General features: G+C 37.9%; 2 protein-coding genes across 2 annotated transcripts in view; both read right to left on the bottom strand.

The window, feature by feature from the left end:
* The window catches only part of LOC103027575 (E3 ubiquitin/ISG15 ligase TRIM25), a 32,174-nt gene extending 19,289 nt beyond the window's left edge, over nucleotides 1-12,885 (bottom strand). Inside the window, exons 1-7 of the mRNA XM_049479011.1 lie at nucleotides 12,173-12,885; nucleotides 10,385-10,480; nucleotides 8,821-9,054; nucleotides 7,320-7,473; nucleotides 7,027-7,086; nucleotides 5,222-5,338; nucleotides 2,722-2,773 (exon numbers count right to left, since the gene is read on the bottom strand). Of these exons, the coding sequence (XP_049334968.1) occupies nucleotides 2,722-2,773; nucleotides 5,222-5,338; nucleotides 7,027-7,086; nucleotides 7,320-7,473; nucleotides 8,821-9,054; nucleotides 10,385-10,480; nucleotides 12,173-12,793 (1,334 nt within the window). The 5' untranslated portion in view covers nucleotides 12,794-12,885. The remainder of the gene's footprint in view (nucleotides 1-2,721; nucleotides 2,774-5,221; nucleotides 5,339-7,026; nucleotides 7,087-7,319; nucleotides 7,474-8,820; nucleotides 9,055-10,384; nucleotides 10,481-12,172) is intronic.
* A 1,223-nt stretch (nucleotides 12,886-14,108) lies between these two features.
* On the bottom strand, nucleotides 14,109-23,356 carry si:ch73-52e5.2 (protein THEM6). The gene is made up of 3 exons (XM_022678739.2): nucleotides 23,315-23,356; nucleotides 21,304-21,808; nucleotides 14,109-18,340 (listed from the first exon to the last, which is right to left on the bottom strand). Exons 2-3 carry the CDS (start codon nucleotides 21,799-21,801, stop codon nucleotides 18,233-18,235), a joined length of 606 nt encoding a protein of 201 aa, XP_022534460.1. The 5' UTR covers nucleotides 21,802-21,808; nucleotides 23,315-23,356; the 3' UTR covers nucleotides 14,109-18,232.
* Nucleotides 23,357-26,656: the final 3,300 nt, after the last annotated feature.

The following is a 26,656-nucleotide window of genomic DNA, read 5'->3' as shown; positions in this document are numbered from 1 at the left end:
GGATAATTATCTTAATCATTCTTACTTAGAATTTGTACCTTATTTTCAGTAATTTGAACTCAAATAAGCACAATCAATCAGCAATCAAGTTATTCTGATTCTTGTGTCCAAAAACAGTCTTTTTTTGCTTGATTTAGGTGTTACTTCACTCATTTTGAGACTTTTCCATTGCTTTTTGTAAGAAATCTTACTAAGAAAATTGTGCTTACCCTATTGGCAGATTCTTTTGGTTATTATACATATATTTATCTTAATTTGCATATATTTTGTCTAGTTTTTGCCAATGGATTTTTTGCAGTGTGGATTGTTCACCACGGAGTCCAGACCTTAACCTCACTGAGAATCTTTGGGATGTGCTGGAGAAGGCGTTGTGCAGCGGTCTATTTTAGTACTTTTGTGCAGCAGTCTATTTTGGCTTCTTTAACTCCACCAAAATTCACGTCTTTGTTACATTGTGTTATGAACATTTATTCCGGTTAGATTTGTTAGGTTTCACACTGCAGTTTAGTAAGTGGACTAAAGAGTACTTCTTAAAACTGCATCTCGTCATCCTCAGCTACGTGGGCGGAGTCTCTCTATACTTCATATTAACTGATTGGTTTGTAGAATGAGTTTGACTTTGAGGGTGCTTTCACACCTGAAAGTCCGGACCGTGGTCCAAACCAAGGTTCATGTGTTTGCTACATTGTATATATTTGGTGCGCTTATTTTTGTTTTCACACTGCAGTTTAGGGAGCGCACCAAAGACCTTTGTGTGATACTCCTACATCCATTCATCATCACTTACGTATCGATGTGTTTACCTTAACTTGGCGCTGATTGGTTTTAGAAGCATCCGATGTTGGTGTGTTGACAATTAAAATTAATTAATAATAATAATAATTAATAAAATGAATGAACAGATTCATTTCGTCTCCATAGTAGTGCTGCTATTGTGGCTTTTATACCAGCAGCAGCAACTTAGGTACACAGTACCCTATGTTAGTTCAGATTCGCCAAACGAACGTGCTTGTCCTGAAGCAACTGTATCCACGGCTCATTTTTCCTGCTTTTCCGGTTATTTTGAGAGGGTACTAACTGCAGCCTTTTGGACAAAGTGGGTGGGACTGGACGTGCTGGACGTCCAACTCCGCCCTTCCGCAGGCTGCAGTCAGTAGTAGATGGTTCTTTTTCTTCTTCTGCTGCCGTTGCTGAGGAATGCCTGCGCAGCTTCCTGTAATTGGTCAGAAAGTTGGAATCCTTCCAGGAAAGCGCTTTCACACTGCAGGCGAACCGGACCATGGTTCAGAAGATCCGGACCGAGACCACCTCTCTTGGTCGGACCAAAATCTGGTCCTTTGTTCCGGGCCGTGGTTCGTGGCCCCTTTCACACCTGCTACTTTGGTTCGGACCAAACTAAAAAGTCAGAAAGTCCGGACCAAACGAGGCAGGTGTGAAAGCACCCTGAGTCTCTTTGCCAGGTGTTATGCTGAATTCTTGCTCTCTGTCAGAATCCAATTCCCCTTTACATACAAGCTTTCACACATCAGTAGAATGAGTGTAAAAGGTTCTACTTTGTTCATCAATAAGGGCTACTTTTACAGAATATCCGGATCAAGAACCAAACTCTGCTCCTTCACGCATCCTTTTCACCAAAGCTTGTTCCAACCAAAAGAGGCATTTACGTTCCGGATCTACTGAACCATGTTCTGGTTCGTTTGCACTTCAGTGGTTCAGTATATCCGGACCGAGAACACCTCCTTTGGTCAGACCAAACTCTGGTGCTTTGGTCCCGACAGTGGTTCACTCCCTCTTTTCACACCTGCTTTCAAACATGTTGCTGATTGGTTTATTTCACGTTACACCAAAAAAACAAAACAAAAAAAAAAAACACACACAAATGATCTAAAGGAGAATTAGTACGTCTTTTGCGTGTTTTGAGCCAAAGAAGGCATACTTTTCCCGTTGTTATGATAGCAAAGATACACTGACACACCCTAAATCAAGCTGCACGGTTGACGGCTCACCTATTGATCGCTAAAATAGGGCCCATTGTCTGTGTGTGTGATCACTGCTAATAACAACTAGATTCAACATATATATGTATTTTTAAAATGCAAAATCACAAAGTCACTTGGAAAAACACTTTATTTTCCATGTTCTGAAAAATAAGCATTTTGTCACTGCAGTTGTAGAAATGCCGTACACGTAAGACATTATCTCACAACTTCTCAGGTGTTTCACACGTACTTCAATAACGAATATCAATTAACAGATTTTTAAAAGCTAGTTCAGTCTGCATTAAACTGTTCATTATTTTTTACTGTGCACATCAGTCAAATAATTACACCGCGAGTGAATTCTTATACTGAAATACTGAATCTTATACTGTACATTATATTTTGAGTCGTATGTTCGTAATGCTCAAATTAATGGATTAATGCTCATTTAATACGGTAACAGAATACGAGTCACTGATGAGGTCATGCTACATAACGAGTGTGAGCTGCTCATGTGAAGCGTTGTCCTGGGAAAATAAAACTTGCTACAACTTTCAATAGAATTTTAAAATTTAAAAACACAAATAATCTCAGCAATATATCTGTCTCACACAGTTAAACGTGTGTGTCTTAAATTAAATAAAAAATAATAATTGGAGAATCATGCATGAATAAATGCAAAATAAAACAAATGATGAAAAGTGGTCAGTAGGTTCTTGGTCCAGGTCTTAGGTGAGGCTACCTCCGTCTCCTCCGCTGCTGTGTTCTCAATCGAGCTCCCGGAGGTCTGCAACCTGAAGCAGAAGAAAGAGAATTTAAAAAGGGATTTAAAGCTTTACAGTAAGTACATTCACTTTCATGGGCATTATCAGTATTCATATAAACAGCATATTCCAATTTCTTAGACTTTCTTAGACTTACTTTACAAAGATTAGATGTCTTTTAGGGCTGAGCAATTAATAATAAATTAAAAAAATAAATAAATAAAAAAAAATAAAACCAACATTCAGATTCTCTAAGGCTACGTTCACACTACAAACCACATTGCTCAAATCTGATTTTTTGCTCAGATCACATTTGACTATCTTTACGGTTCACATTCACAAATGTAAGTGATCTGTATCTGTGTGTAATGTGAATGAATCTGTCCCTGAAACGCCTCACATTGATGCGCACATTGATACCTGTATAAACATCGCCTTCTTCACAAACAACAAAAACCCTCATATTTAAGAGACGACTCGTAGCTTTATAAAGGGAAATGGATGAGTTAGCAGCTCATATGTGGAGCATCTTTTGCTGGAGTGGAGAAACAGTAAACAGCTGGTCTGAAGTTCATGCTCAGGTCGAGGAGGAGAAAAAAGGGCAGGCGGTTTGCTTTTGCTGTTTTTTTTGCGGCTATAGCTGCACAGCTGCACCAAGAGATGCAGTGTGGGTACGAGAGAGAAGCACGTAGCGCTAATGCTAATGCGTAAAAAGCAAAAAAAAAACGCATTCATTCTGATTCGACCATTTACATTCATGTCGCATGTCCATTGAGCGGATACGTATCCGATTTAGGACCACATATAAAAGTGACTCAAAAAAATTATCGGATTGGATTTCCTTTCACACAGCCATGAAAAAATCTGATCTGAGCCATATTGGACAAAAAAAAATCTGATATAAGTCACTTCAGCCTGGTAATGTGAACATAGCCTATTACTGTGTGTTCATGTACTGTCCCCTTAAAAAACATAATACTGCATGTGTAGCCATATGACTTCACACCATCCATCTGCAACAATGTTGAGGAGATGACTTCAGATATCTGCCTGAATAATAACAGAGTCATCTAGCAAAATATATTCTATTGTATTTCATACTAAGAGGTAGTAAACTTGGTTTTCATGGCCTTCCAGATCTCATCATGACTTCCACAGTTCCCCTGAATTGCCATATCTTTTTAATAACAATCTTCACTAACCTAATAACAATCTGTATGAACGGGGAGAGACTAAAATAGAAAAAAAAAAAACTGAAGGTCAAAACAGTGTTTTAAAAATATATTTTACATATTATTAATCTTAGAAAAAAAGCATTTGAATCAATAATGCACAAACGCACAAAATGATGGCTTTCTCTGGCTACTGCACTTACGCAGATCTCAACAGTGAGGGGCTCTTTACCCACCAGCATATCAACTCTTTTTGTTGATGACTCGGACTGTATTAGGGCTGCGTGATATATCTTTAATCGTCATCATCATGATGTGCGCATGCGCAATAGTGACATCGCAGGACTTGCAATGTTATTTAAAGCAATTAAATCAAACACGTCATGTTGCAATGTTTTGATTCTTGATTTACAAGAAGTAGATACACAGCGCCGTCTCTGTGTCTCTGTGTCTTTGTGAGTGACAGGCTGCTGCTGCCTGAGAAGCACAAGGGGGAGGGGGGGCATGGCCTCCATCCACATGGTTGGGCACGTGCTTGTAAACGTGAGCATGTGAGCATGTGTTGAAAGCAGTACTCCTCAGTCCAGCACAGTTTTGCTGCGCAGATATTTCCAGTTACAGCTGAATTCACGCTTTTAATCCCAGAAAAACACTCTTATTTACCGTTTAAAAAGTCATTGAAATGCCTGATTAAAAGGTAGATTACTGTTGTTTTGCTGTTTTCCTCGGGTTTTGAGTTGAGCTCGGCGGTCCGACACGAGACGGCGTGCGGGTGGGGACAGGGCTGGTGATGTCATGAGCCCTGCATTGTTTAATATTGCGATATATATTGCTGGAAAAAGGACCAAGAGCACTGCCTTAACCTGTGGGATATGTGTGGGGTATCCTGCAGTAAATATGGATGAGATTTTGGCCAGATTCGTTAGTCTAACAGTTCGTGCGGACAATTCTAGACAGACACCGCCAGCCACAATAATTACCACCAACTGCACTGTCCACTGCTGACTTCACAGATGCCATGCTGACTAAAACTCCCAAACACATGAATTAATTAAGGAGGCTCATAACATGAACACACCCTTACAGCCTATTCCAGATTCAGGTTAATGTCAGATCATATGCCATATCCTCATGTTTTACAGACAGTACCTGGTTTGACTTCCGAAGCCTAAACTAACCCTTTACACAGAGTCATCAGAGCAGCATTTCAAAGGGCTTTATGCACAGCATGCATAATTTCAATTAAATTAGGTAAATTCATTCTTATTTGTAGTGCAAATTACGAGAGATCAGCGGCTGCACTCACCAAACGACGTGAACGTAAACCCGCTAAACATGGGCGCCGGAACTCCGAAAACGTTTTGGCTGCCAAAGCTCTGTAATGTGGGAACTGCTGGCAGAGCAACTTGGGCCACCAGAAGAGCTGCAAGAGAATGAGTTCATTATTAAAATCACTTTTAATCCGCCGAGTGTGTACAAATCCCCTCCGCCGAGCCGAGCACACAAACAGGATTTGCCGTAATCTGGAAAAACGACAAAATTAGAAGCTGCTCAACCCTGCGCTTTCACTGCCTCCCAAAATAACGTCTGAATCATTTATTACTTACATATTATTAGTTTTAATTGATTAACTCAATAAATAAATAACTAAATAACTAAATAAATCTATATACAGCATAGAAGTATATACTATATAATCAGATATCAAAGGGGGAATTTTAGGGGTTTTATTAGGCATTACAAGAATTCTAAGGAACAACAGGATTCAATAAAATATTATCCTATAATTTTACCAACATTGTATAACATTCTTTGAACAAACTAAATTTTACAGCTTTTGCAACAAATTACTTAAGACTTTTGAGGTTGCATATTATGGGCATAATTTTTGAATCATAATATATAAATGCATATATTAATCTACACCATCTATTACACAAACATACAACTTCAGAACTGTAGTACAGGGGTTGAACAATGAAACTGAAGCACCTGGTTTTAGACTGCAATAATTTATTGTGGTGACGGACAGTTCTGGTGGAAACAGGAGAGTTGAGGTGCACATTGAGTTCTGAATTCTTTGATCAGCCGTGGTTTTATGTTTTTCTGATACAATCCGGGTTAGCACCCGAACATCCCTTTCAGACAGCTTCCTCTTACAGCGTCCACAGTTAATCCTGTTGGATGTGGTTGGTCCTTCATGGTGGTATGCTGACATTACCCTGGATACTGTGGCTCTTGATACATCACAAAGACTTGCTGTCTTGGTCACAGATGCGCCAGCAAGACGTGCACCAACAATTTGTTCTCTTTTGAACTCTGGTATGTCACCCATAATGTTGTGTGCATTGCAGTATTTAGAGCAGAACTGTGCTCTTACCCTGCTAATTGAACCTTCACACTCTGCTCTTACTGGTGCAATAATGTGCAATTAATGAAGATTGGCCACCAGGCTGCTCCAATTTAGCCACGCAACCTCCCACACTAAAATGATAGGTGTTTCAGTTTCATTGTCCAACCCCTGTATATCTTCCATACATTACTAATTAGCAATGTGTTAATACTTCAGTTTCTAAATCAGTTTCTCTGATTTTGCTATTTATAGCTATATGATTGAGTAAAATGAACATTGTTGTTTTATTCTATAAACTACAGACAACATTTCTCCCAAATTCCAAATAAAAATATTTTGTCATTTAGAGCATTAATTTGCAGAAAATGAGAAATGGCTGAAATAACAAAAAAGATGCAGAGCTTTCAGACCTCAAATAATGCAAAGAAAAAAAGTTCATATTCATAAAGTTTTAAGAGTTCAGGAATAAATATTTGGTGGAATAATCCTGGTTTTTAATCACAGTTTAAATTCATGCATCTTGGCATCATGTTCTCCTCCACCAGTCTTACACACTAAAATTCAACCAGTTCAGTTTGGTTTGATGGCTTGTAATCATCCATCTTCATCTTGATTATATTCCAGAGGTTTTCAATAATTTTTGTTTTTTCGAATATCAGGGAAATATCTAATCGTGAAACAAGAGTCGTGAATTGAATCGTGAGCAGAATCTTGCACTGTTACACCCCCCTAAATTAGTAAGTTGTTTGAACTCTTACCTGTGTTTTGCTCTGCGTCCACCTTTACCAGCGTATTCTGAATAATGGTAACTTCACTCACTGTCAATGAGAGATTAAGAGGTGAATATAACAGGTAATATAACAATAACTATATTAATAATAAATAATAATTTCATGAAGCTTGAGTTGTTTTTATAGTTTAGAAAAGCCTTTTATTATTGTTGTTGCTGTTGTTATTATCATTATTATAATCTATCCTGTGCTGAATGAGGGCTATGAGGTGTGCCTGAAGTCTCTAAACTGGATTCACAGCTACTCATATTTCTACTCACCTTTCTCTGAAATATTTACAAATCCACCCTGACAGACGTCCTCAAGCAGAGCCTGGAACTCAGACACTGCGCTCATCATACACGCAAAGCTCGGGTCCACGGTGATGATGGGGACGTCTGTGGTCGCAGGCTGAGTACAGACTGACCTGTAGTTCTTAATATGAGAGGAAAAGAGGAAGAAGCTGGAGATTAGTACTAATATTGAAGTAAAAGATAATATGCAACATTAAGGGCGCAATTTTTATTAAAGACTTACATGCAACAAAACTTATGAAGCACAAAAGCCACCAAATAACTAAACAAACAATTTTACATGTTTAAAAGGCAAGGCAAAATGTCAATATTTAAATTTTGTCATTATTCTACACAATTAATACATGTTTATATGTATATATTGGACATCATTAATGAGCAAATATCATTACAGAGAGTGTAATCAGTTCTGTGTAATTAGAACTAGTGCATCTCCATAAAAGTTGTCAGCAGAGGGAAGCATGAAGTGCTGTAAGATTTTCCAGGAAAACGCTATTGGCTACAGGCTGATAATACTCAATTCTGAACAGCAAAATTCTGAGATAGCACTTAGCATGGTTAGCAGCTAATGCTAATGCTGCTCCAGCACTGGTAGCCGGGGTTAACAGCAGGCTACAGTCTGATGATGCTCACCTCTGAATGGCAAAAGAGCTAGCGCTTAGTGAAGTTAATGCTAATGTTGCTCCAGCAGTGCTAGCCAGGGTTAGCAGCAGGCTACAGGCCGATAATAATCACCTCTGAATGGCAAAAGTGCTAGCGCTTAGTGCGGTTAGCGGTTAATGCTAATACTGCTCCAGTCTTGGTACTGGAGAACTAAACTAAACACTGAGTGGCTTTACTGCTACTTACAACCTGACTGGTAAAAATTTATACATAAGGTGCACCGGATTATAAGGCGCATTTACAATTTTTGGGAACAAATAAAATAAAAAAGGCACATTATAGTAGGAAAAATACAGTACAAATTTATTATGGAATGGGAATTTCTAACATACAGCTCTTGAAAATTAAGAGACCACTTCAGTTTCTCTGATTTAGCTATTTATAGATATATGTTTGAGTAAAATTAATATTGTATTATTTTATAAACTACAGACATTTATCCCAAATATTATTTAGAGCATTTATTTGCAGAAAATGATAAATAACTGAAAAAAAAACAAAAAGATGTAGAGCTTTCAGACCTCAAATAAATTAATATTTAGTGGAATAACCCTGGGTTTTAATCACAGTTTTCATGCATCTTGGCATCATGTTCTCCTCCACCAGTCTTACACACTGCTTTTGGATAACTTTATGCTGCTTTACTCCTGTTGCAAAAATTCAAGCAGTTCAGTTTGGTTTGATGGCTTGTGACCATCCATCTTCCTCTTGATTATATTCTAGGAGTTTTAAACTTGGTAAAATCAAAGAAACTTATTTTTTCCAGAGTTGTAAGTTTCCTGTTCCTGTTGTTTAATGATGGTACCTGGAGGAAGGAGATATGGTCCTCAGCCTGGACCAGCTGGCACAACTCAGCGTCTCGTTTCTTCAGCTCAGCGATCTCCAGCTCCAGCTGTCGGACAAGCTCCTCAGCCTGGGTTATAGCTGTTCTTTCCTGGGTCATAATCAGCTCCTTCACCTCGGTGCGCCGCCGCTCTATGGAGCACACCAGCTCTGTGAAGATCCGCTCGCTCTCCTCCAGAGCCGCCTGCGCTGAGAGCTAACAACAAGAACAAATGGATCAGAATATGGAGGACTTGAAGAGTAAAGACCTTGTGGAATCACTTATGTGCTTATGTGGAGATACCTCTGGTTTATATGGCTCAGGTTACGAGGTGAGAATGCAGTTTCACAGCAGTACATAAATTGGATCAAAAATCCAATGGTTTTCTTGGTGACTGTGGTCCCAGCTGCCTTGGGATCATTAATCAAATTGCCCCCATGTAATTTTACTGTTCTCTCTGATGTTCTCTCACCTTCCTTGTAATCAATGATACCCCACAAGGTGAGATTTTGCATGGAGCCCCAGATTAAGGTGGTTTGACAGTCACTTTAAATTTTTTCCATTCTCTTACTATTGCACCAACAGCAACAGCATTTCAGCCTTGTGCAGGTCACACTTTTAAAATTACCTTAAAGCCTAAAACTTTAATTTTAATAAAATTATAGACTGTTTATGCCTTTGTAAATTGGCAAACTCACAAAATCAGCAAGGGATCAAATAATGATTTTCTTCACTGTACAAATATTACAGCATCTACTCGATGTCACTAACTGGAATTAGAAAATAAAAATGAATTCTTTAGGTGTTTTAGGTACAGACATATTTTATATAGTTTCTATAGTATCATCCATAAATAAAACATATATATTTCATATTAGTTTCGGTCTTAACATCCAGCCTTATTTCAAATTATTCTTTTTTTTTGCATTGGAAAATGTATTTTTGTAGTTTTTGGAACCACATACATTTTAATAACGCCTCAATTGTTTAAATATATATATGTTTTATTCTGTTTATTCTTCTTCTCCAACTCTCTTTCTTCTTAACATTGACTGTAAACTGAAGCTCCATCTTCCTCACCACAGACTTTCCTCACTGCTTTAACTGGAGTAATAAATACATTTTTAAAAGCTTGGTTTAATCCCGTTCTCTCGTTATGTGATGCCTGGGTGTAAAATTTACTAAAAATTACTATTCATGAAAAATCCTGTGTTAGATTCCAGGTTGCATCAGAAAAAAACTACAGTATTAGAAGCTGGACTTCAGTTATTGGACACATTAGGAATATTGTGTAATGCATCATATTCTCCCTCCTTTTTCCTCTATTTTCGTAATCACCTTGTACTGTTCACTATTTAAGGCTGCAATGATCAGCTGGTAAATCTGATAATATTCCAGATTACAGAGCCTGAATTCTAATCCAAGTAAACCCAAAGACAAAGTGACCAAGAATGTGATGAAGATTAAAGATGATTAAAGATGATTAAAGGAACCCTGAGCTCATTAATCAACATAATAGAGGAAAGTATTAAAACCTTTTACTCACAGTGAGGGACTGAGTGGCCTGCCTCAGATCCTGCAGCTCCTTCTCTCTCTCCTGAATCCTCTGCTGGGAGGTTCTCTGCATCTCAGCCAGGGCGTTCTGTAAACACAACATCAATATTAAAGAGTAAATCATATTTATTTATTTGCTGTAGGGATTCATTAATGATCTTTTTTTCCAACCGAGTACATGTATGTGTCTTTTTATATTCGCCAATATTGATACCTTCTTAAAATGAAGCAATCAGGAGCATTATGTAACAGTGTAGTTTTAGCGGAGTTTCAGCAGTTCATTTTTGTTGTAGTTTTATGATTGAAATATGAATTATGATTAGATTAAAAAACATAGAGATTAGTTTAACTTTATGGACAGAACCATGTGGCATCATTCCGAACACTTTTAAAGCAACTACTCCAACCACTACATTACTAGTAGTTACTTTATAGTTATATTATTAGTACTACATTACCAATATACACTTTATAGCTATATTAGTACTACTAGTATTTTTTATAACTAATACTACTACTACTACTACTACTTCTATTACATTATAAGTTACAGTTATATTACTACTGCTAGTTACTCTATAGTCATATTAATACTACTAGCAGAAACTAGTTATACTTCTAATACATCACTAACAGTCACTCTTTAGTTATATGACTACTACTACATTACTACTAATTACTCTATGGCTATGTTCTATAGTTATATGACTACTGTTAGTTTATAGTATATAGAATACTGCTACTACATTACTAGTAGTTACTAGTAGCTACTACATTACTAACAATCACTGTTTATAGTTAGTATAGTAACTGTTTATAGTAGTTATACTACTACTAATACATTGCTTCTAGTTAGTTTATAGCTATATTACTACTGCTATACTTCTACAACTACTACAACAGTTACATGCCTACTGCTAGTTATATTACTACTACTACTACTACTACTACATTACTAGTAGATACTTTATGGTTATAATGCTACATTACTAACAATCACTCTATACACTGCTGGTTACTCTATATCTATATTACCACTGCTAGTTATACTTCTACTACTACAGTTACTTGCCTTCTGCTAATTACTACCACTACTACATTACTAGTAAGTACTTTATGGTTTCACCATCACTCTATGGTTATACTACTACTACTACTATGGTTTATGGTTATACTGCAACATTACTAACAATCACTTTATAGTTTTACTACTACTACTACTACTACTACTACTACTACTACATTGCTTCTAGTTACTCTATAGCTATACCACCACTGTTGGTAATACTTCTACTACTAGTTACTTGCTTTCTGCTAATTACTACTACTACTACTACTACTACTACTACTACTACTACTACAACAACAACATTACTACTAGTTACTCTATAGCTATATTCTAAAATGACAACTATTGCTAGTTATACCACTACTACTACATTACCAGTAGTGACTCTATAGTTATTAAGTAACTAGTAGTAACGAATTAGTAGTAGTCATATTCTAGAGTTAAACTACTACTACTATTTTACTAATTGTAGCTTGAATGTATAGTGTAAGCTGGTACAATGCTGTCAGTGCTTTGATATGTTACCAGTACTCTCGGTCTTTATGGTATTTTCTACACACTGATGCTGCTTCCAGACTGTTCAAACACAACAACAACAACAACAACAACACCCCCACCACCACCACCACCACCACCAGCAGCAGCAGCTGTCAGTCAGTCAGTCAGTCAGTCAGTCAGTCAGAGGAAGATCCAGAAGCTGTTAAAAGTTACCTTTTTCTCGGTCATCTCCAGCGAGGCGAGCACCGTGTCGTGGGCCTTGTGCTCGTCTGTGAGGCAAAGGTAGCAGATGCAGTGCTGGTCGGTCCTGCAGAAGACCTCCAGCAGCTTGTCGTGCCGGGGGCAGAGGCTGTCCTGCAGCCCGCGGGCCGGGGGCACCAGCCTGTGCTTCTGGAAGGCCTGGGACTCGTAGTGCGGCTTCAGGTGGGTCTCGCAGTACGAGGCCAGGCACACCAGGCACGACCTGCAGGCCCTGTTCCGCCGGCCCGTGCACACGTCGCACGCCACGTCCCCGGGCTCGGCCGCCGTGGGCTCGGCCAGCGGGGCCGGGGGAGCGGCGGGAACCGCCGGGGAGCCGAGCCCCGTCTTTTTCAGCCGGTCCACCACGTCCGCCAGCATAGTGTTCCTGCCCAGCACGGGCCGCGGGGCGAAGCTCTGCCGGCACTGCGGGCAGCCGTAGATCCCCAGGTAGTCGTCCTGGTCCCAGTAGCCCTTCAGGCAGACCCGGCAGTAGCTGTGTCCGCACGGCACCGTCACCGGGTCCTTCAGCACGTCCAGGCAGATGGAGCAGTTAAACTGGTCCTGCTCCAGAAACACAGCACCAGCCTGCGCCATCTTTAAATCCTCACTAATAAACACAAACACACAGAGCGCAGCGCCGCACTGCGCAGACTCAGTGCGGGCCCTGCTGTTACAGGAAGAGAAGGCGGACGGGCGGGTCACGTGACCGCGGACGGGGAGCGCGAGGGAGAGAGAGGGGCGGGGCTTGTGTCAGGAAAACAACAACAACAACAATAATAATATTATTAATACAAAATATAAATCCAATATATATATTTATTAATTTATACTTTTTAAACGCGCGGGTTACACAACAAAACACAGTACACACAAATCCAGTACATTTTTATTATTATTAAGTAAACTACTATCCCATTATTTTGAGATACTAATTCATTATTTTGAAATAGAAAGTCATTATGTTAAGATAGTAAGATAATAAGATAGTATCTCAAAATAATTAATCTCAAAATGAGATAGTGTCTCTAAATAACAACTTACCATCTCAAAATAATTACTTACTATTTTAAAATAATGAGATAGTATCTCAAAATAATTAAATAGTATCTGAAAATAATGAATTAGTATCTCAAAACAATGACTTACTATCTCAAAATAATGACTTACTATCCCAAAAGAAAGAAGACTTGCTATCTCAAAATAATAACGTACTATCTCAGCATAATGAGATCATATCTCAAAATTAAATATTATTATAATAATTATTATTACCAAATAATATTATTCAACTATATTTATTTATAATAAAAATGACTGGGCTTAAAGTACTTTTTACATGTCTAAAATACCTACATAATTCTCTACTGCAATTGCTTCAAATATATTTTGAAATAAAATAAAATAATAATGTCACATAGAAAGAAATATATGGTCGTATATTTCCAAATTGTGAAATAATTAGACAGTAAAGGCTTAAAAAAAAGCCATTCAGACTGGTTTGGATGCCTGCCTGTAATTTACACCTCTGATTGGGTGTTTAGGGGCGGGATTTAGGATTTGCACACTGCGATATGAATATATATTTTTTTTTATCTGTTTGAGCACCAAAGAGCTTAGAAATGCAGGGTAATTAAAACTATTTAAGTAAAACTATTACTGTATTTTTATATTACAAGCTATATTTAAACCTAAAGTAAAACAACTATTAATAAAGTGTGGCTTTTGGTGTTTTTAAGTCTTAAATATATATATATATATATATATATATATATATATATATATATATATATAGTAACAGAAATAGCCTGTTTAACTCTAAGCTATAAATAGAGAGCACTTATCCCTTTTGACCATTTGTGGTGCATATGATATAACCATATAGAAAACCTGCTCTCCACAAACCTACACTGACAAGCATAGCCTAGATACCTGCAGACACTAGATGGCAGCATGAAAGAAGAAGAAAGAGCTTAATACCATACTTTATATTATACAGTACATTAGATTCAGTGCTTTCAGGTTCTGTTAAATATGTTAAATTAGCACAATCACACAATTCTTTATTAAAAACAACTTTATTTCCAAATGCAGCCTTTTGTTCTTTTGCTTGAATCCATCGCAAATACTTTACATTAAATTAAAAACATGCAAACTGTGCATTTCAGTGCATTTGACCTCAAACAAGATAAATAAATGAAATAAACATGATGTTCTTTGTATAAATAACAAGCACTTTCTTGGGCAGATTCATAATCCACAGATCCATAATCAATACATTAGTTTAACAGAATCAGAGCAGAGTCAACAATCAATAAATATTAATAAATAACTGATAAATGCGGAACAGTATATAGGCCTGCCACAATAATTATAGAATTAAATAATTATGACACAATATATAGACATAATATAATTTCCATCATTTTTGCTACACTTAGTATTGTCCATTATTGATGCGAATGTGCCAGTATATCGACTTTTTATTTTGTTTATGACACATCTGTAAGGCATTTAATCATATTTAATTATTTGTTACTTTTTTTTTTTTACAATTCCAATTTTTAAATATTTGTAATAATTTAATACGTTTATTTCTCTTTAATGGTAATGAGTAAGGTTATTGTATTTTTATGCTACTGTATTCAATCATATCATTATATCAATGGAATAAATTGGTCCTAATATGGTCTTAAGACAGTAACATTGTTCATTTTGTTAAGATATATATTGTCCAAAAATATTAGTTATTATGACAGGCCTAACAATTACTTAATAGAATCAATAACATTGTAAATATTCACTTTTCTTCACTTTTCTTCAGTAGTCAGTGCACATTTAAATTAAAGCTATTTTTTCCAAGTTCACAACAGCAGAGACCAGTTTGAGCTAACGTGGTCAGATATACTGTATTGGTTCCTTTTATGTTTGGTCAAATATTAATATACTATTTATACAGTGTATAGTATTAAGTAGGGCTGCACGATATTGGAAAAAAATTACACTGCAAATGTCTTTTTTCGACGATATTTAACACGAAATTAAACAATGCAAGGTCCATGACATTACCAGCCCAAGCCCCACTCCCACCCGCTCGCTGTCTTGCATCCGGACCAATCAAGAGTTGAGTCAGCGCTGAGCTCAACTCAAAACCCGAGGAAAACAGCAAAACAACAGTAATCGGCTCTTTAATCAGGCATTTAAATGGCTTTTTAAAAGGTAAATAAGAGCGGGAATTTTCTGGGATTAAAAGCGTGAATTCTGCTGTAACTGGAAATATCTGCACCAAAAACTGTGCTGGACTGAGGTGCACAGCTTTCAACACGTGCCCACGTTTACAAGCACGTGGCCAACCATGTGGATGGAGGCCATGCTGCAGTTACCTCGTGTTTACTCCTGCCACCCCTCGTGCTTCTCAGGCAGCAGCAGCTTGTCACTCACACAGACACAGAGACAGCGCTGTGTATCTATTGCTTGTGTCAAGAATCAAAACGTTGCAACATGACGTGTTTGATTTAATTGCCTTAAGTGAAATCGCACGTCCTGCGATGTGACTATTGCGCATGCGCACATCGCCATGACGATGCTTAAAAGATATATCGTGCAGCCCTAGTATTAAGGTCCCGGTACATGCAGTCACCTCCTTTAATAAATAATTACTCTAATAAAGGCTTTTACACTCATGTTCCCTTTTCATCAACAATAATAGGAAAAAAAGATTACGAAAATAAAGACATTCTCGGTGTCGAGTCAGCATCAACTACAGCAGCAGTTCTCAAACTGAGGCTGTTACCAGGTCACTACACCAGAAAACTGTTTCTAAGATAGTTTCTAATGTGTCCAAAACAAGCAAATACTGTAGTTTTTTAGGGTGCAGGGGATCATGTTTAATTCTTAAGATTATAAGAATTTACAATTTAACAGTTGTAGTCAAAGGTTGGACCCCCATTTTCATTTAAAGTTTTTTTTTCTTTATTTGTATTATTTTCTAGTTATAGATTAATATTAAAGAAATCAAAACTATGAAGGAATACTGTTTCCTTACTTTTGAGACATTCTGTGCTGACCACTAAGTAGGGCTGCAACAATTCTAGTCAACATAATCTACAATGTTTTTTTTTTGTAATTTATTTTTGTTTTTTCTTTTCAATTTACCTAGGCCAATTGCCTCGCCCATTCAGCTGCTACTTAGCTGTATATCCCGCATCACTGGTGATACCATAACACAAGGAGGGTGAAGACAAGCACATGCCTAATACAGCACTGCCGAGTAGCATCATCACAGCGCACTCAGAGGAAAGCGCAGTGACTCGATTCCGATACATCAGCTCACAGATGCAATCTTGTGCTGATCTACATCACCCTTAGGAGTGATGAGGGGAAAGAGCACCATCTACTGTACCCACCCAGAGACAGCAAGGCCAACTGTGCTCTCTCAGGGCTCCGGCAGCTGATGGCAAGCTACATGACCGGGATTTAAACCAGCAATCTCCCGATCATAGTGACAGCGCTTTAGACCACTGGACCACTCTGCGCCCTTTAATCTACAATGTTAATCTACAATAAATTTCAATGATATTTTCATGACTTTTTCATGATTTTTAAAACAGTGAAGACATGGACAATAAAACTGAAAATAAACTAAAACTATAATCGAAATTGATTATAGTAAGCCCAAAATAAATCCGATACACAATTTTTAGTAATAAAATGTGTGTCAGGTCCTGAGAGCTCCATTGTGTAGGGATAAATCACTAAATTAAATCTGAGCTGATGTATTTGTTAGCTTAAAATGGATTTTCTCCATCGATAAGCGGAAAAATAAAAATTTGTAGACCAAATTTACATGACTTTTTCAAAACTTTGTGGGTATTTTTTATTTTAATTTTTTTATCCAGGCCTAGAAATTGCTATTTTCAAATTTCAAGAATTTTTCAGGTTTTTCATGACCGGAAAAACCTTGGTATGGCAAATCTGTAAGGTGACAAATACTTTTTCACGCCACTGTAAACATCTTCTGGTTAATTAAGGGACATTTAAATTCAACATTCTGCTGTTTCTGTATTTTTTAAATGATTCAGAAAGCTAGGAACTGGAGCCGTACCCACAAGAAGCAGAAAAAAACATTGAGTAAGCGAATAATTGACAGATTAATAATTGACAGATTAGTCAACTACCAAAATAATCATTAGTTGCAGCCCTACCACTAATCCTGGAACCACTGGGCGGATTGACATGATAGTCTAAAAGGTTTAAGAACCACTGAACTACAGTAATAGTACAGTACAAGAAACAATAATCTTAAAGTAAAGACCTCAAAGTGCTTTAACATTTCACTAGTGATGCCACAACACAAGCAGGGTGAAGACTAGCACATGCCTAGTCCTCACAAACTGCTGCTGATGATGCAACATTGCCGAGTAGCATCACAGCGCAATGATTTGGTTCCGATACATCAGCTCAGAGACGCAGCCTTGTGCTGATCGACATCACCCTAGAAGTAATGAAAGAAAAGGGCACCATCTACTGTACCCAGCCAGAAAGAACAAGGCCAATTGTGCTCTCTCGGGGCTCCGGCAGCTGATGACTAGCTGCATAACCGGGATTCAAACCAGCAATCTCCCGGTCTAAAAGGGTTGAGAACGACTGAACTACAGTAATAGTACAGTACGAGAAATGATAATCAAGTAGAATCAAGTAAAGACCTCAAAGTGCTTTAACCGTTTCATCTTTTCTACGTCAATTCATTCATTTTAAATAATCAAAATTAAATTATCTGTACTCTACAAACAAAAAAAGATATACACAATATATGCTTTAGATATACAGTACGTGTGAATGGATAGGCTTCACATTTTAAGTAAATCTCTACACAAAAAAAATCCTTTTCAGATTCACGATTTCCTTACCTTTCTTAAGGTAGGTAAAATAAGTACCGTTGTGGGCGGGATCTGAGGGTGGGGGAGAGGCGGGGTTTTAGGGGTGGGGGAGGAGCAGGAACAGGTGGCTCGGTAAAGAAAATACGATCTCCAGTCATCACTTGGTCTTCTCGTCCAATCCGCTCTCTGCTCTGAGCGCCTGGCTGCTGGCGGAGATGAACTTGATCCACTGCTGAAGATGTTCTGGGATGTCGGGGCATTCCACCTGGAATAGATAGAGAGAAGACAATGCATCAGGTTGAGGTAGATAGAAATTCAAAAAAAAAGTCTCCACCTGGATTTAAGTAAGTAAATGATGTGGGGTTGGTTGATGCTGCAGTTGGTCTGCAGGTTTAGGTTCAGCAACAGTATGTGCTGAAAGAATGAGGTCAGCTGACTGTACCTGAATATACTGAATATAGACCAGGTGATTTCATCAATGGATCAATTCTTTCTTCCCTGATGAACACGGCCATATTCCAAGATGACAATACCAGGATTCATGGGGCTGGAATTGTGAAAGAGTTCAGGGTTCAGGGAGCATGAGATCATCATTTTCACACATGGATTGAGAGAGATTTCACCACAGAGTCCAGATCTTAACCTCATTGAGAATCTTTGGGATGTGCTGGATGGAGAAGTGCTGCTTTGTGCAGTGGTCAGAGTCTACCATCATGAATGCTGCTGCAAGACCTTGGTGAAAAATTGCGCATGCTCACATCGCAACGACGATGCTTAAACGAGATATCGTGCAGCCCTAGTCCATACCAGATGTCTCTGAGCCCAGAAGAGAAGCTGACACCTCTTCTTGACATGGTTAACATAAGGCTTCTGTTTTGCTAACTAAAGTTTTAAATTCTATGTTTGAATAAACCTTGTATTGTAGAGCTTGACATAGATCATATATTTGTCCTTGCCCATGTGGTTCTTTCAGTCATTAGTCAACACTTCAACATTTTTCTCATGATTTTGTTACAGATCTTCTTCTGGAGACCTTTTAACAAGCTTTTCTCTTCAAAGCCTTTTGTGCATACTGCTTTCGTAACAAATCATGAATAGAATCACCTGCTGACATACCTTAAGCAGACAAAACATGAAAAATCTTAGCTTCATTCTGTCTGCTATCACATAAAACTCAAAGTAAATGTAAGAAACACAGAAGTTTTATTTTATTTACTTTTTTTTTATCCGTACAGTCATTGCTTTGTGGAAGGGGGGCACTGTCTTATACTTAAGAGTCTCAGCCAATAAGGATAAATACTGTTTCATCATTGTAAACAGCTCTGGAAAAAAAAGAGCCCACTTTTTTTGAATCAGTTTCTCTGACTTTGCTATTTATAGGTATATGTTTGATGAAAATAAACATTGTTGTTTTATTCTATAAAATACAGACAACATTTCCCAAATTCCAAATACAAATATTGTCATTTAGAGCATTTATTTACAGAAAATGAGAAATGGCTGAAATAACAAAAAAGATGCAGAGCTTTCAGACCCTAAATTATGCAAAGAAAACAAGTTCAAGAGTTGAGAAATCAGTATTTGATGGAATATCCCTGAATTTTAATCACAGTTTTCATGCATCTTGGCATGTTCTTCTCCACCAGTCTTACACACTGCTTTTGGATAACTTTATGCCTTTACTCCTGAAGTTCAGTTCAGTTTGGTTTGATGGCTTGTGATCATCCACATTCCTATTGATTATATTCCAGAGGTTTTTAATTTGGTAAAATCAAAGAAACTCTCTTATTTTTTTCCAGAACTGAATAAAGGTCAGATTGGTCGGTCTGTTGATTAACAGTGACCCATCTCTTAAGGGGGCCACAAATTGTGCCCAGAAAAGCCCCCCACAGCAAAACAGAGCCACAAGACCCCACCCCCACAGATGGAACCAAGCATTCAGGCTTGTACAATTCTTTTAGTGAACACCAGGTTCCTCAAATCCACTCCTGGAGGGACAGTTTTTAGCACAGTTTGGCAATTTCCCTGGTAATTATCAGACAATTAGGTCCAGCTGTGCTTAAATGGGGAAACTGACGAACGGAGGAAGTGCTGAACACTGGCCCACCATCACCGGATCTGAAGATCCCTGGTGTAATCCAAAAATGCACAACGCCTACGTGTGGGAAGAATATGGTGAGGAATGACTCTCCCAACCAGATTGATTCTTTTCCACACGTCTCTGTAGACCTGTAGACCGTAGAGTGTATTTTATAGTACTGAGCTTCAAATTTGTATTGCTCTTTATAACTGAGGGGTTTACATACATACATTCATACACACACACACACACACACACTTTTTTGTATGGCTGTTTGCCTATTTTTCTTTTTTTGGGGGGAGGAAGAGGGGGAGGTTTTATTTCCCTTTCCTTTTTGATTTCTGCATTTGTATCTGTACATAATTGCTAAAAACTCAATAAACAGAATTATTACAATAAACGATATTGTTGACAATTTTAGACCACTAATTTGGCACTGATAAAATGATAACATAATATCATAACAATGGAATTAACCCCAAGTTTAAGACAATAAACTTTCCATTCCTGTTCACACACTAATTTTGGAACCGCACCTAATTTTGCGAAGTGAGGAGGCAGGGGAACCACGCCCCACACCATGATGTGCAGCCCCGGTCTGTCCCAGCTGGCCCACGTTGAACCGACATAACGACCCTCTCTGGTGATGGTGAATGGAAAGCTGAGGCAACACGAACCTAAGAGACACTAAAGTTAAGCAACTAGAGCCGCACTGGGCCGTTACTATACTTCTTTAATGTAGTTTTGGGTGTGGAGGGCATTTTTCCTAATAAAGGTATGTTTTGAGTTAATTCACTCCCTGGCTCTGTGTCTCTCTGTGTGGCACTACCAGCCATGCCCACAGTCACAAAATATGTAAGTGTGTTTTTTAAGAGCCGACTCACTGGACAATATCACGATTATTAAAAAAATGTTGAAGTCATGTCAATTTATTGAACAATAAGTCGATAATGTAGTTATTGTGACAGGCCTACTGGTGATGCCCCAACATCATAAGGGTGAAGACTAAAACATGATTCTTTTGTGGAGAATAAGATTTTAAGAAGAAAAATGTACCAATGCAAAACAATGACTCTGTTGCACTGTTGCACACCTCATTCTTTAGGTGTTTGCCAAAAGAATAGGACACATTAACAGCCAAATAATACCTTTCTCTTGCAGAGATGCTCCAGAATCTTGTCCGGAGTGCTCCGGATGACGTTCTGCCGGCACAGCATCACAGCGGAGATGAAGCCATCAGATTTGGACACAAAGCGTTGCTCCACGTAGAAGGACTTTTCGTCCCAGCTGACGATTCGAGTGCGCAGCTGGAAGGCCTCCCCGAAAGCAAGCGAGCGCCGGTAGCGCACGGTCGAGGCCCCGATGACCATAGTGGCCTTCAGCGCACGACCGGCCATGAAGATCCCGTTGCGAGCGAAGAGGTCGAAGCGGCCCATGTCGCACTCCCTCAGGTAGCGGGCGTTGTTCATGTGGCCCATGAAGTCCAGATCCTGGGGAAGAACCCGGCTGTCGATCACCTGCTCGGCCAGGATATCCCTCACCGGCTCCTGGAGGGCAGCGTTGAGTATCACCCAGAGCCCCCTCAGGAAGTACCACACGTCAAAGCTGCCAAACAGCACCAGCAGAGCTGAGAGGGCCCACAGCATGTTGTCTCTGGAGGAGACGGAAGGAGATGGTATCAGATGGATTAACACACATCCACATGCAAACATGGATCACTACTCAAATTACTGAGCTGAGTAACTGGAAGCAGCTATTTCAGAAGCCATTAACCCTTTAGTGTCCATGATTGGAAGTTGAAGTTGTTGTCAAGGTCAAAATGCATAAATCTAGAGGGATCATGTGCAGTGAAACCAGTGTAATAGTGGTTTTGCATTTCATTTTTGCATGTACTGGACAAGCCATTTATCTTTAATACATCTCATTTGATCAGGTTTAGACCAGGGGATTGTGGAGTCCAAACACTTTTTTACTACGTAATACCTTACTATGTACCTAGTTTTCATAACAAAACAATAAACATGAAAAGACAGAATAAGAAGGTGTGTCACACTAGTCACACCTTCAGACTAGAGCATCTAAAAAAATAGAATATCATTAAAAAGTTATTTTATTTCAGTAATCCAGTACAAAATGTGAAACTCATATATTATATAGATGTATTAAACACAGAGTGATCTATTTTAGCCATATATTTCATTTATTGTTGATGATTATGGTTTACAGCCAATAAAACCCAAAAATCTGTGTCTCATAGAATTAGAACATTATATAGTATAAGACCAATTGGTTCTTTTAGCAGTGGGGGCAGTGTGCCAAGTCCTGCTGGAAAATGAAATCTGCATCTCCATAAAAGTTGTCAGTAGCAGAGGGAAGCATGAAGTGCTGTAAGATTTTGTGGGAAAACAAAACTGACTTTAGACTTGATAATAAAACACAGTGGATCAACACCAGCAGATGACATGTCTCTCCAAACCATCACTGATTGGTGGAAACTTCACACTAGACCTCGAGCAGTTTGGACTGTGTGTCTCTCCTCTCTTCCTCCAGACTCTGCTCCCCTGATTTACAAATAAAATTTTAAAAAATGTAAAATGTACTGATGATCAGTGATGGTTTGGAGAGACATGTCATCTGCTGGTGTTGATCCACTGTGTTTTATTATCAAGTCTAAAGTCAAAAGTGCAGTGTTGTTTTCCCACAAAATCTTACTGCACTTCATGCTTCCCTCTGCTACTGACAACTTTTATGGAGATGCAGATTTCATTTTCCAGCAGGACTTGGCACACTGCCCACACTGCCAAAAGTACCAATTGGTCTTAATATTCTTAAAATTTAAATTTTCTAAGACACTGATTTCTGGGTTTTCATTTATCATACCATATATATATATATATATATAGTCTGGCTGCAGTATCAGTGTATCAGTGGGAGGAAGGCTATAGGCTGCTACTGTGTGTGAATGCGGGTAAACAGTGCAGGTGATAAACTGCAGCTGCAGGGTTAAAGACCCCATTTTTAACACTGTTATACTATATAATCAACACACAGCTCTAGACAGTAAAGGGGAAACAACGGTATCGACCATAAACAGAGTTATATAGGGTTAAATGGGTATCTATAGGTGTATATATAGATTTATATAGCTACAGTACTCACTCAGTCTGGAAGACGCCGGGTGCAGAATGAACGGACTTCCGCGTGTGCTCGGATTGGCGGGCTCTGCGGTCACGTGATCAACGATGATTCTGCCCTTTTTTAAGTATTATTGTTAAAAACGCGATTTTACTCTTTATTTTAGAACCAGAATAATTTAAATACAGGTCTGTAATGAAAATATTGGATGGAAAATAGTAAAACAATAAAAAAATTGCAAAAATAAAAAAAATCCTTAAAAATACTGCTGTATATAAAATAGATGATTTTCTTTGATTTCACCAAATTAAAAACCTCTGGAATATAATCAAGAGGAAGATGGATGATCACAAGCCATCAAACCAAACTGAACTGGTTGAAACTTTGCACCAGGAGTAAAGGCATAAATTATCTAAAAGCAGTGTGTAAGACTGGTGGAGGAGAACATGATGCCAAGATGCATGAAAACTGTGATTAAAAACCAGGGTTATTCCACCAAATATTGATTTCTGAACTCTTAATACTTTATGAATATGAACTTGTTTTCTTTGCATTATTTGAGGTCTGCAAATACTTGTAACTTGTTACATGTACAAATATACATAGCAGTTTTTAAATGATAATTTCATTTATTTAAAAAAAATCAATCCCATTTAACCTGGCCCTGTGTAATTTTTCCCCCTGAACCTAATAAATTGTTTTTGCCACCATCAAGCATTGAAAAATAACTTTCGAATCTTTTTCATCACTGTGGAAAACACAATAAATAGATTTATTAGAGTAAATAGATTTATTATGCGTGGTTAGGCTTTGAATAGGACACTCCAAGACTTAGTTTTTTGAGCCGTTCATAGGTGGACATGCTGATGTGCTTTAGGTCACTGTCCTGCTGCAAAACCCAAGTACACCTGAGCTTAAGTCCCGTATAAAGGCTACAGGTGCAGGTGATACAAAACCCCTATTTTCTGCAGTAAAATAACTTATTTACATTCAGAAAAATTGTTACTTGGAGAAGCTGCCTGTTTTCTCCCTACTCCACTTAATAATTCCAGAGCAAATTCTGCAGGTTTGAAAATAGACTTTTTGAAATGAAATGTTTGGAGGATATGAACTATTTGATTTGTATTCAAGATTTGTATTGATTTCAAAATTAAGTTCAGGAAAGAGCCAGTTTTATTCACTATATTTGACACTATTTTTTAATACCATGTTTCTATTCCAGTTCCAATTATGATTTTCAGTTATCTTCCTTATCAAACATGAAACCTTTTTTAAGTAATGCTTGAATAGAAATCCTCAAGATTTAGGGGTGTAATGTCAGGCAGACAAAAAGGCAGAGAAAAAAAATCCTGGCCTGTTAAAGGGTTCATTTCAATCTGTGCAGGCAAAATCCTTATACTATCTTGTGAGTTGGATGTGCTGTAGTTTAAGAAATCCCCAATTAAACCTACATCTACATTAACATTCTGGCCCTAACTCAACCTGCAGATATCTCCACTCTCCACAATTTTGATTAGACTATCTGAAATCTTCAGTTCCTCAGTCTTTATAGATACAGAACTCTTCTGAAGACGATACCGCTTCTAAAAAGACAATTTCAGGTGCCTTGAACTGAAGTTCTGACTGAGCAAAGCTTAAAAAACACAGGCAGAAAGCAGCTCTGTATCGACTGATCTGCAGCGGAGAGCTTTGAAAGTGTTCGAGCAGACAGCTCTTATCATCTCCACTAATCAGACCACAGCTGCAGATTCACAGACTCACAGGAACTGTTAATGCCATGTTGAGAATTGAGCCGGCGCTCTCTCTCTGAACCGCTCCTGCTGAAAGTGCTCTGGCTGTGATTGCAGATATCATGCAGGATGGGGTCCTTCTAGTTTGATTGTAATTGTAGATTTCCTGAATTATCTTTTTTTTTTTTTTTTTTTTTTTGATGACCCCTTATAAAATCCCTGGCTTGTGAAGCCGCTGTTAAGAGGAAAATCACAGGTTTGTGTTATTCCTAAATTACAGAAGTGCATAATATAAGAACAGCGCCAGTCAAAAGTTTGGAAACACCTTCGAATACAGTGTTTTTCTTTACTTATTCATTTTACCTTTTACCTTAATGCACTACTGTTATACGGGTCCTATTTATACTGTCATTCCATCACAATAACCATCAATACTGCACTATTGTCTTTCGTCTTACGTATGTTTATTGTGTCTTGTTGTTTTGTACATATAGTGTCTCCCACTCTTTTAGATTATATATCTTATTTCTTTTTACTTATATTTATATATCTATTTCTCCCCCACACCACTGCACCTCGTTTCTGTCTCATGTATGTCTATTTGTGTCCCTGCTGTATTGTACACATAGTGTCTCCCATTCTTTCTTTTATTATATCTATTATCTGTACCTGCTGTAAAATTGGGAAGGACAGTAACGTAATTTCAATTCTCTGTACGTATGCAGTATTGACAATAAAACTACTTTGACTACGACTTGACTTGATTTTTCTTGATTTTCTACATTGTAGATTAAAATTTAAAGGCATGAAAACTACTAAGGGGCACATATAGAATTACCTAGTTTAAAAAAAAAAAACCCTGATGAACTGAGATGGTGATTTGAGGTGATTTAATTGGGATGAGCTGGAGCTTAGTTCACAATGTAAAGGAAAAGCAGCAACTATTGTTCAGCACCTCCAGGAACTCCTTCCTTCAAGAAGTTGAGAAACCTATTCCAGGTGACTCTCCCTCATGAAGACACTGAGATTAAAATACCAAGAGTGTGCAGATCTGTCCTCAAAGATAAATATACTACTTATTTAAAATAATATAATATATAAAACATATTCTGGTTTAATAATATAATAATATTTCTGCATGTGTTCTTGTATAGCTTTAATATAGTCTTCAGTATTAAATTTCTAACGTAAAAAAATCATGAGAATGAGAAGAGGTGTGTCCAAACTTTTGACTGGTACTGTATATGTAAGTACAGGAATATACTGTATAATATATGGACAAAGGTATTGGGATAACTACTCTTTCTTAATTTCTCCCAATAAAAACGGTAACTTTTTATGTTTTATGATGTTCTATTTTTTTTTTTTATTGCACCTCTAGCTTACCATTACCATACACTTACAGTATGTACCTAGATAATATGGAAGGTGTCAGACCTGCAAGATTATAGCAATCAGTGTTATAATCTAAGTAGGCGGGTCTAAAAGCCATAAATGCAACAAGTGCACCTTCACTAGTCGGAATCACACTTCTGGGAATGTGATCAGATCTCTGTACTTTCATGCCTCACTCTCAGATCTGATTGGACGGTGGAAGAGAACGTCAAGAAAGTACTAAAACACACAAATTGCATAG

The sequence above is a fragment of the Astyanax mexicanus genome, chromosome 4 (genome assembly GCF_023375975.1).
Source record: "Astyanax mexicanus isolate ESR-SI-001 chromosome 4, AstMex3_surface, whole genome shotgun sequence".
NCBI lineage: Eukaryota > Metazoa > Chordata > Actinopteri > Characiformes > Acestrorhamphidae > Astyanax > Astyanax mexicanus.
This window is presented reverse-complemented; position numbering and strand designations above follow the sequence as displayed.

What these genes read in the sequence shown, in the direction of transcription:
- si:ch73-52e5.2 (XM_022678739.2), bottom strand. Translation starts at nt 21,801, where the DNA reads ATGCTGTGGGCCCTCTCAGCTCTGCTGGTGCTGTTTGGCAGCTTTGAC. An exon ending in AGCATCTCTGCAAGAGAAAG is followed by an intron (nt 18,341 to 21,303) that starts GTATTATTTGGC and finishes TATCTATTCCAG; the next exon opens with GTGGAATGCCCCGACATCCC.